The sequence below is a fragment of the Malaclemys terrapin genome, chromosome 8, assembly GCF_027887155.1.
Source record: "Malaclemys terrapin pileata isolate rMalTer1 chromosome 8, rMalTer1.hap1, whole genome shotgun sequence".
NCBI lineage: Eukaryota > Metazoa > Chordata > Testudines > Emydidae > Malaclemys > Malaclemys terrapin.
In genome coordinates, this window is record NC_071512.1 from 99,246,781 (window position 1) to 99,258,028 (window position 11,248).

Genomic DNA, 11,248 nt, shown 5'->3' on the forward strand with positions numbered 1-11,248 from the left:
AGAGTTACAAGATGTGGAATAAATCTAGCAGATGCTGCTGCTGTCCTTCAGGAAATTCTACTGTGCCTGTTGGAAAACTCCTTGAACCTCTCCCACCTCAAGCCCAATGCCTTCATTTCAGAGACATCTTAAATCTGCAAATACTAAGACATCCCTGCCACTTGCCTTGGCAAATAGGCTGAAAGGTTCCAACAGATACTTGTGGTGCCATCAAGAAGTCTGGCGAGTTCTAGAGGAGGTAGGAAATAGTCATTAAGGAGAATGGCTGATGGTGATTCCTTCTCCACCGTAGGAGAGAGATATTTGGGAAAGAAAAGCAGCACTAGCCTATGGAGAAGTTAATGAGAAATGATTTTTCACTATTAAAGATACAGGCTTATGCAAGGGAACACAAAACAGATTATAGGGCAGATGTACAAACAGAAATAATTGACACTTTATAAATTAAGTTTATCTAAAAAGTATATGCATTTGACTGTATTCCTCTATCAGCCTTTGTATGCTTATTTTAAAAGTGTAAACTCTTCACACCAGGAACTCTCAAATCCCTAATCCTGAGATACTACTAAAACATTTCTTCAACCATGTCATAGGTAGCTTTATTTAAACATTATTGTCCAACCAATTTCTTAACAGTTTGAAGATTTAACACATGATTACAGTTGTTGGTATTGTTAAAGTCTCACGTTTTCATTTAAACCAATCATTATATTGGAAATGCTTCCAACAGAAGAGGCAGTTAGTTTGACACTGATTCAAATTTAACAAGAAAAATAAAGATGACTGATCTAGTAAGTGAGCATATCACATGTGTAGGATTTACAACTGAATACAACTTTTGTAGATGTTACAACATTGTTCAAATGTAGTTTCTCATTCCCAATGTAAACATGAACACTCATAGATCTTAAGCTCAAGTTTAATCAGTACACTACTAAAGTTCCTTTCTAGAAATGAATATTTAATGCCTCTGTTATATTTTAAGAACATTTTATATTCCATTACCTAACAGTTCAGAATATCAGAATTAAGTATTTCCTGAATATCGCATGCAGGCGCTTGCACTTAATTTCTTTATATGGCTAAGATTTTCAAAAGGTGCTTAACTCCCATGGAAATTCAGTGCAAGTTGGTCACTTAATTCTTATAGACTCCTTTGAAAATCCCAGTCAAAATGCTTAGTAAATTAGCACTAGCAATATTCTTCCACATTCAGCCACACATGATCAGAAGTGATCTTGATCCAAACATTTTATATTGTGCATTAAAAAAAAAGTATCCCAGCCCTGTTGTGCCTACCTACTGATATGCTTACCTTCTAAAACATGAAAAATATCTTCCAGTGACTTATGCACACACTGGACGAATTCGTGTACATTCCTGGCTGGGTAAGAAGACGCACTGCAGCCAATCCAATCATCATGCACTCCATAGGCTACACCAAAGCCATCCGGCACCACTGGAGCAAATCCTCCCATATTCACAGCTGGGCTGCTCAATGTGCTTGTGGACAGAATGTTGTGATTCAGCTGAGTGTAGGTTTGGTCCTGGTAGATGTCAGGTAATGGGATACCTTTTGATGCTGCCAAATAACGCAAACTGAACAAATGCCGGTCAAATCCTTGACCTGTTAAAATAAGAACATAAGAATGACCATGATGGATCAGACTAATGGTTCACTTAGGCAAACTGCCAATGCCAGAGGATACAAAGGGAATGAACAAAACAAAGCAATTATCAAGTGATCCATCCCTTGTCATCCAGTCCCTGCTTCTGGCAGTCAGAGGGTTAGGGACACCCAGAGCATGGGGTTGTGTCCCTAACCATCTTGGCTAAATAGCCAATGATGGACCCATCATCCATGAACTTACCTAATTCTTTTTTGAACCCAGTTATACTTTTAGCCTTCACAACATCCCAGGCAATGAATTTCGCAGGTTAACTGTGCATTGTGTGAAGAAGTACTTCCTTATATTTGTTTTTAAACCTGCTGCCTCTTAATTTCATTCGGTGACCCCTGGTTTGTGTGTTATGTGGAGGGGTAAATAATGCTTCCCTTTTCACTTTCTCCACACCATCCATGATTTTATAGACCTCTATCATATCCCCCCTTAGTCGTCTCTTTTCTAAAGCTGAAGGGTCCCATTCTTTTTAATCTCCGCTCATATGGAAGTTGTTCCATATCCCTAATCATTTTTGTTGCCTTTCTTGGTACCCTTTCCAATTCGAATATATCTTTTGAGATGAGGTGACCAGAACTGCACTCAGTAGTCAAAGTATGAGCATACCATGGATTTATATAGTGGCATTAAAATACAAAACACTACAGAAAATCACTGCTTTTCTACAGAAAATACACCTCTACCTCGCTATAACGCTGTCCTTGGGAGCCACAAAATCTTACCGCATTATAGGTGAAACTGCGTTATATTGAACTTGCTTTGATCCACCAGAGTGCGTAACCCCACACCCCCCGGACCAATGCTTTACCGTGTTATATCCGAATTCGTGTTATATCGAGGTAGAGGTGTAGTTATTTAACACACTAAATATCACACCTCTTCAAAGCCACAAAACTTACAAGAGTTTTTTCTATAGCAGCTTTCTTACAAGTTATGGTAATATGCTTTACAGAAGGAAATTGCAATGCATTTTTAGCACATCCATTCTCTGGGACAGGAACTCTATTTTACTGATTTAGCTAGCAACTACTATAATGGGGCCATGATCTCTGGGACATCTAGGCACTACTGCAATATTCATAAAAAGGGTTTTTAACAATAGTTAAGAAGTTAAATGGAGAAGATCAAAATATGAGGTTTGAAAAAGGAATAAATGTTTTCATATTACTTTAAAAGAGAGTCTGAGATAGCATGTTCCAAATGGCAGGAACTACAGAGGAAAAGGCTATTGAACCAACAGTAAAGAGATTACAATAAAATCGGACAAAGCCCTGTAGGCTACATTTTACTAAAAATCTAGAAGAAGTTAGCAAGCTCTAATTCTGATTTATTTTAAAATGCAATAGGGTCAGGTCAGATAGAGCCACTTGGGAAAATTTATCACTGGTGCAGCAGAAGGAACCAAGACCAGTTTGCACAGTGGCCTCAGTACCACCTGCAGGCAGATACATGAAGCAACCCAAAATCCTGCTTTGTGTTGCACTCTCCAGGGCATCAGCCAGTTAGCTGCCACATGTGGGCTAGTATAACAGTAATTTATCTACAGGATAGGAAAAATCTTGATGTGCGTGGGTCTGAAGCAAATAAGGGGAACTCAAAGACACTCCCTTCTTAAGAAGAATGTCACAAGAACAATATGTTTTTTAACTTGGAAAGCACTGCTATTACACCTCTACCCCGATATAACGCTGTCCTCGGGAGCCAAAAAATCTTACCGTGTTATAGGTGAAACCGTATTATATCGACCTTGCTTTGATCTGCTGGAGTGCGCAGCCCTGCCCCCCCGGAGCACTGCTTTACCGCGTTATATCAGGGTAGAGGTGTAGTTGGCATTCTACAAAGTTTGAATGAGCATAGGCCCTCCAGCAAGATTAAATTACACTTAGTGAGACTTCTGTAAAAGTTTAGCATTAATGAGCAAATAAGCTGATGAGATTCATTTTGTGAAACAATGCGAACGTTCTATCACCATGACCTGACACTCACACTTACCCATAGCAGCTTCTTTTGTCAACTGGCTGTGGTACTTTGAGCACTCAGCAATCATCTGCTGAAGCTCCTCTGTGCTGTGTTTGGAAGGTTGCCTGACAAAAGCTTCCGTGCACTTCTTTGTATAGATGGAGGCAGGACGGATGGTCTCTGTGCGACCGTGTTTGAAAGCTGCTGTACTGCAAGACTCATATGTGGCAACAGTCTGGCCGTACTGCCGAAGGAAAGCCATCTGGAAAGAAAGTTGAGCCACAGCATCAGGACTGATCTTCTTCTGTTTTAAAAACTCCTTGCCTCCTTTCTTAAACTGAATAAAATCGAGAGTCAAGGTTTCCACAGTGGCATCGAAGTTCTGTTTGGCTTTGGTAATTCCTGCTTTTAAGGCATCATTCAACTTAAAGCTGAGTTTCTGCACAGCGCTGGAAGAGTCAACTGCAGCAGGTTGAGATTGTGGGGTGACAGCTGGCTTCTGGGTGCTGTCTTTAAATACTTCATTTTGAAATCTTAATACAGCCACACCATCTCCCCAGGAATGTTCAAAATGGATGGCCGCATTGCCATCTTTGGCTAGGATAAGGTTAAAGGACTTATCATACCAGCGGTTAATACCATCTCCATGCAACATGGTGTGGGACAAGTGCACAAGGTCTTTAATGGGGAAGTCATCTAAACATAGACAAAAGACAGCAGAATCCACTTTTTGGAGGACTTCTTCATTGCCATTATCGAGTAGCTTCTGTCTCAGTAGTGCCCATACATCTCGGTTTTCACTGGGCAAATATGCAAGAGGGAAGGCTGGGGCTGGACTATTGTCACTAAGTATGTATTTCAGGTGTGCTTGTATTTCAGAAGGCTTCACTATATTCCCATCTCTATCAAGGACATCAAATACATAAAAATTCCCATTTCTGAGCACCAGCAAGTGCTTTGCTTTTTCATCTGTAAAAAGCTCGTCTCGACTGAGCTTAGGCAATCGTGTGGAATTGAAAAGTCGGAAGTACTGAGACATATCTAAGGGGTATGCATTGACCATGTAGGCACCAAACCATGAGAGAGATGAAGGCACAAATCGAATGAGTCTCCTAAAGGTTTGAGTGTCACTTTTGTCTGGATTGAGGTGAAAAACCTCTGGCTCTAGATAGCCGGCCCTGAGGGTCTTCAAAAAACGCATAGCAGAAACAGTCATGTTAGTTGCTCGTGTGAGCTGATCGTTGTATTCAGCTTTTGGGTCAGGGTTGAAAGACATAAATGGGTTAAAATTCAAAACAACAGAGTCACGTGAACTTAGATACATATCAAACCAGGGACCTAAAAATGGAGAGTTGAGAAATAGATTAATACAGGTAAAATTGGCTAATTGTGAAAGCACTGTTTAGAGCCATCTATATTATCTGTCAAAGTCATTCGGTAGAGAGCTCCAATATCTGTATTTAATTACAATCCATGGACTGGGGTACATTAGGGCAACATATTCCCACCAAATCAGAAATGGACCTCCCACTGATGTCAGTGGGAGCTTTGCACAAAGATCTAGAGTGCAGCATGGCCTTTAGGTTGCATCACTCAGTGGGAAAACATGCTCCGTAGTGAAAACATGCTCACCTTTGGGACCACCATTACTTCTGTCCCATTTACCTTCCTTTCTCATCCTTCTTTCTCTATTTCTCACTTTCTTCTGCCTGTGTCTTTTGTTCTTCCCTTCTGAATTCCTTCCCTGCAGCAACCCCTAATTCCCACTGGGGACTCAGTAAAACCACACTCATTTTCAGCTATGACTTAAGTCAGAATTTGAAGTCCAGATCTCCAGAGTTGAAAGACTAGCTAGCATACAAGTTGGGTTTTATAACCCACTCCTCACCATGGTATATAAGCCTCTTAACTCATTCTTCCTCCTCATAGGAATAATGATGTTTTGTTACACTTATGGAAACAACAACAAAAATGAACAGGACTTGAAAGTCGGGGGAAAGAGGGCCGGTTGCAGCTGCAGCACATAATCCATTTACATAATAATGCTCAAGAAAACCAGTTAACGATAATAATCTGCCACATTTCCCCTCAACATTAAGCTTAGGTGGGCTATCCGCCAGGGTAGTGACAGGATGGCAATAACGAGTGAAAGTCATTACTACCAAAAGGCTGATCAAGCTGGCCTATGTGAGAAGTTGGTGGTTCTCAGTGCAATTCAAATACATGTCTGGTAAACTACCACCGTTGGCACCCTTACTGGTAGTCTCAGCAGAGAGCAAGGATTGAAGCACAATGGCAGGACAGTATGGGGAGAAGATTACACTGAGGCTGCTTGTGCTGTACTGGATATATTATCTCAGTCTCCATTGCTGTCCACCCAGCATCTGCCTTCCACAAACACTATAATCATTTACATTTGAAAGCCATTGGAAGTAACATGAATAAATAAATAAATAAAATTCACTAACCTAAAAGCTACATGCTTTCTCTTGCTTTTCTTTCCCTCTTTTCTTTCTCTCTCTGTCTGAATTTCATCTCCTTCTTTTTGTCTTATGTTCTCTCTCGCCTTTTCTTTATTCTGGTCTTCCTCTTTCTGAGTCTTTCCTTTTCTTGTTCTTTAAAAGAATAATGCTCTGCATTTTTTTAAGGCTGGGGGAGTGTCTCCTTCCATCCCCCACTGTTCAGTCATCTTTCCCAACTTTTCTGAGAATTCAGTTTTCCAATCAAGCACTTTCAAACAGATTCATGACTGTAACTAGACCTGGGTTAGTTTACTAGCTTTAGAGGCATGGAGGAGTCTAAACACGGGAATATACTTGTATTTATATTTTTAATTACTCTTTTAAAAAATAAACAGTAAATATTTTTCACTACTGTTTTTCCAATATCCCTCAACCTCCTATAGCAGCAGGATCTTTCTTCTCCAACAGGGGAAAGAACATCCAGGACACAAGATCTTCCTACACAGATACCAACATGTCCTGCACTTGAGCAAGATGCTCCACACCTAAGGATATTTTGATATAAGGATCCCACATTGACCTTAACTAATTCCCCTTACACAGAGGCACTACAACATACACAGCATTCTATCAGAGTGGACCACAGTACAAAATGATACTGTATATCACTCAGCAAATGTTCTTTTCACCAATGTGTTCTGATTATATAGACAGACACAAATCTTTTGCTCACTTTAATAAAAATCTGTATACTAAGAGTGTTGTGGCTGGCCCTCCATCTTTGATTTTGATAGCACCATTGTTCTTCCTATACTACACTTTTTTTTTTTTTTTTACCATTATAATTTGCTAATGTACTGGTTTAAGTTACTTTCTTCCAAATGAAAACATCTTTGAGGAAATCTTGCTGTGGTTGATATTTCTGTTAGGTGACAATAAGAGATCCTAAAGTATTTGGTATATTAAAGATAACATTTTGTGAAGTGCCCTCTTTTTTCTTCTTCTAATTAGCTCAGACGGTCTTCTAATTAGCTCAGACATTGTCAAATGGAGTTTTCACATCTTGTTCTGAGTGTAAACAATAATAAGGAGCTTAAACTTTAATCTATTATTCATAGCATTATGAGCTGACTGTCATCAAGCAAGTCTCTCCTCAAAATGAGTCTCTTCTTTATCCCACTATAAACCTTCCTACCTGAGATGTAACTAGTATGTTTGTTCTGCTTGTCTTGAGCAACCAGCTGTTCATGCAATTCTCTTCCAATTCCATGTTCAAAGCTGCAACCAAGTTCTTCAGTTTTCCTAAAACAATCAATCAATCAGATGATCAAAATGCTGTCTCCAGGCATTTTTTAAAAAGATGCATCTTCTAATATGTAGGAGTTGGAGTGAAAGATTTGATGTACACTGAAGCACTGTTTTGTTTTCTATGTATCCATACCTGAATTGATCATCGTCTAAGAGAGGCTTTTGGGCATTCAAATACCTCCTAACAGTATCTTCTAGTTTGGGAATTGGCAACCTGAGGGGAGAGGAAAAAAAAGCAAACTAAAATGTTGTTGTTAAAGCTCTGACAGTAAAGATTCTTAAAATACCATATTGTTTGTAAGTTAATTCCTATGCTTTTTTTATAAGGGTACGTCTATACTATCCGCCGGATCGGCGGGTAGCGTTTGATGTATCGGGGATCGATTTATCGTGTCATCTGGATGCGATAAATCGATCCGCTAATCGACGCTCGTACTCCACCTCGGCAGGAGGAGGAAGCGGCGTCGACGGGGGAGCCGCAGCAGTCGACTCACCGCCGTGAGGACGGCCAGGTAAGTCGAACTAAGATACGCAACTTCAGCTACGCTATTCGCGTAGCTGAAGTCGAAGTATCTTCGTTCGAAGCCCCCCGCTAGTGTAGCCCTGGCCTAAGTAAGCATGACAGAAAAACAGGAACTTGTTTTACAAGTAGCCAACTCACAGATCCTCCATAATTTTATATACTGCTAGGCATAGAATGTTTTCTGTATTTCGATTCCTTGTGGAAATTCTAACAAATTTCTTTCCAATGCTCATCTTAGCCTAAACATGAAAGCTGTTTTCACCTTGATACATAGTTTGATTTTTGTTATTTTTACTGCCATATTTCTATTTTTTTAAAATGCTTCTTTCTCCCCTGTTGCTCTGTGAAAGAGCCACGCAAACAAATGGGGAAACTAACTACAGTATAATGAAACAATGAAATTAACTATACAGGAAGTGCTGTCCAACGCACAAAGTAAACAAATGGGGGGGGGGGAGGGGATTTGTTTTCTCTAATCCCTTTCCTTTGTAATAATCATATGTGTTACTTAAACAATGGTAGATAAGAGATTTGAGACAGAAGGTTATAATTAGATTATAATTTTTAAACTGGTAGTATACACTTGAATACTACTAGCAAAGATCAAAGTCACAACCCTCTGTTAGCAATAACCTTTCACCTACATAATATACTGTATCCCATCCCAAAGACAATGTACCCTTCTCCATGTCCTGCACGTTCAGCATATACCAAACCTCATTCATTAGGGGTGTAGCGAGCAATCTGAAACCAATACATATCGACTGGTCTGTTGACCCCACCACCTGCTGTGTACTGGTAGTTTCCCAAAGCAGACCTGATCTAGTAGTGTGCTATTAAGGCTTCACCATGAGCCATAAAACCAGTTGTTCACCATAAGAGAGTTGGACCCAGCAATTAAGCTGTGTATTTAGTCACCCATAGCACAGGGCTGCCTGCTCTGCATTGGAGCAGGGTTTTTTTGTTTTGGTTTGGTTTTTTTACAGAGTGCATTTCCTCTCTGATGTGGAAGAATGTTGCTGCCTTTAAAGCCAGCAGTCACCATTTCTGAAATGTAGAGACATGGGACTCCCTTACCAGGGGAAAAGGACTGACCTAGATAAAGGAGAAGGAGAAAATGGGCATTAGATGCCAGCAATGATGGGAGAAAGGAGCTCCCTTAGCTGGGCAGGGGAAAGGAGATGGGGGTTTTCTTAGCACAGGGGATGGAGGAGTAGCAGAGAGGGAGGAGGCTCAGAAGGATGCCTAGGGCTCCCTTACCGGTATGGGGGACTCAAAAGGGGTAGGGTAGGGGGTCCCAGAGTGGAGTGGCTCTAAGGGTGATGGAGAGGATGGCTCAGAGGAAGGACCCAGGGTGATTGTGGGGCTCAAAGGAAGATGGGGAGGTGTCTGTGGCGCAGGGTCCCTGGGGTAGCAGTGAGGGGCTGAGAAGGGGGCAAGGTCTCTATTGTGGGGATCCCTAGGGTGGTGGTGAGGCACTCCGAAGGGGGCAAGGTCTCTAGCATGGGGATCCCTGGGGTAGCAGTGAGGGGCTCAGAAGGGGGCAAGGTCTCTAGCGTGGGGATCCCTAGGGTGGTGGTGAGGCACTCCAAAGGGGGCAAGGTCTCTAGTGTGGGGATCCCCGGGGTCTGAAAGGAGGACCAGAGGCTCTGGCGTGTGGTGGGTCTCAAAGGGGAACTGGGGGATCTGCTGCGGGGATCTCGGAGCTGGTGGGGGCCCCGGGGGGAGCTCTGCTGCGGGGATCTCGGGGGTGGTGGGGGCCCCGGGGGGAGCTCTGCTGCGGGGATCTCGGGGGTGGTGGGGGCCCCGGGGGGAGCTCTGCTGCGGGGATCTCGGGGGTGGTGGGGGCCCCGGGGGGAGCTCTGCTGCGGGGATCTCGGGGGTGGTGGGGGCCCCGGGGGGAGCTCTGCTGCGGGGATCTCGGGGGTGGTGGGGGCCCCGGGGGGAGCTCTGCTGCGGGGATCTCGGGGGTGGTGGGGGCCCCGGGGGGAGCTCTGCTGCGGGGATCTCGGGGGTGGTGGGGGCCCCGGGGGGAGCTCTGCTGCGGGGATCTCGGAGGTGGTGGGGGCCCCGGGGGGAGCTCTGCTGCGGGGATCTCGGAGGTGGTGGGGGCCCCGGGGGGAGCTCTGCTGCGGGGATCTCGGGGGTGGTGGGGGCCCCGGGGGGAGCTCTGCTGCGGGGATCTCGGGGGTGGTGGGGGCCCCGGGGGGAGCTCTGCTGCGGGGATCTCGGGGGTGGTGGGGGCCCCGGGGGGAGCTCTGCTGCGGGGATCTCGGGGGTGGTGGGGGCCCCGGGGGGAGCTCTGCTGCGGGGATCTCGGGGGTGGTGGGGGCCCCGGGGGGAGCTCTGCTGCGGGGATCTCGGGGGTGGTGGGGGCCCCGGGGGGAGCTCTGCTGCGGGGATCTCGGAGGTGGTGGGGGGCCCCGGGGGGAGCTCTGCTGCGGGGATCTCGGGGGTGGTGGGGGCCCCGGGGGGAGCTCTGCTGCGGGGATCTCGGGGGTGGTGGGGGCCCCGGGGGGAGCTCTGCTGCGGGGATCTCGGAGCTGGTGGGGGCCCCGGGGGGAGCTCTGCTGCGGGGATCTCGGGGCTGGTGGGGGGCCCCGGGGGGAGCTCTGCTGCGGGGATCTCGGGGGTGGTGGGGGCCCCGGGGGGAGCTCTGCTGCGGGGATCTCGGGGGTGGTGGGGGCCCCGGGGGGAGCTCTGCTGCGGGGATCTCGGGGGTGGTGGGGGCCCCGGGGGGAGCTCTGCTGCGGGGGTCCCCGGCTCAGGGGGACTCAGGGGGGTGCCCCGCGCTCTGGCTCAGGGGGGGGAGGGCAGCGGCCGCCTTACCTGGGCAGGCTTTTCTGAAAGTGCATGGTGGGCACGATGCTGCGGTGCAGGTACTGGAAGGAGTCGGCGCTGCTGTAGCCCCTCCGCAGCCCGGGGGCCGCGGGAGCGCCCAGGGCCTTAGTCCGCCTCAGGCAGGAGGCAGGGGAGAGCAGCAGCCGCCGGGTCGCCATGATCTCCAAGCCGAGCCTCAGTCACTGCGACGCCGCCCGCTCCCTCTTCCCCGGTGCTCAGTAGCCGCCTTCCGGGCCGCAGCGCCTGCCCGCACCCGCCGTTCCCGGAGGGCAAAGGCCGCCCTGGGGCGGGGATTCATCCTCCTCTGTGCGGCGCCCGGGCGGGCTGAACCCCTCTCTGAGGAGATCTGCGCTGTGCAGGGAGCTTTACACCCCCTCCTGGGGGTCCCGCCGCCTTCCTGTGCAGGGAGCGGGGCTCCGACCCCCGGCTGTGGCCGGACTTTCATCCGCCCTGTGGGGGCTGAGCCCGGTGTA

At 46.4% G+C, this 11,248-nt stretch overlaps 1 protein-coding gene across 2 annotated transcripts; it reads right to left on the minus strand.

Annotated features, from left to right (window-relative positions):
- Nucleotides 1–334: 334 nt before the first annotated feature.
- On the minus strand, nt 335–11,031 carry CPT2 (carnitine palmitoyltransferase 2). Of its 2 annotated transcripts, XM_054037934.1 has the most exons (5): nt 10,764–11,031; nt 7,545–7,625; nt 7,299–7,405; nt 3,675–4,979; nt 335–1,627 (listed from the first exon to the last, which is right to left on the minus strand). In XM_054037934.1, exons 1-5 carry the CDS (start codon nt 10,931–10,933, stop codon nt 1,296–1,298), a joined length of 1,995 nt encoding a protein of 664 aa, XP_053893909.1. In that variant the 5' UTR covers nt 10,934–11,031; the 3' UTR covers nt 335–1,295. The 2 variants fall into 2 exon arrangements, with proteins under 2 accessions (XP_053893909.1, XP_053893910.1); XM_054037935.1 differs by lacking the exons at nt 7,299–7,405; nt 7,545–7,625; nt 10,764–11,031 and adding an exon at nt 6,110–7,119.
- Nucleotides 11,032–11,248: the final 217 nt, after the last annotated feature.

Excerpts from the sequence above, each read along its gene's own strand:
- CPT2 (XM_054037934.1), bottom strand. The coding sequence starts at position 10,933 with ATGGCGACCCGGCGGCTGCTGCTCTCCCCTGCCTCCTGCCTGAGGCGG. Across the intron at positions 7,626-10,763 it reads TTTCAGAAAAGCCTGCCCAG|GTTGCCAATTCCCAAACTAG; the intron begins GTAAGGCGGCCG and ends CTCTCCCCTCAG. Across the intron at positions 4,980-7,298 it reads ACATACTAGTTACATCTCAG|GTCCCTGGTTTGATATGTAT; the intron begins GTAGGAAGGTTT and ends CTCCATTTTTAG.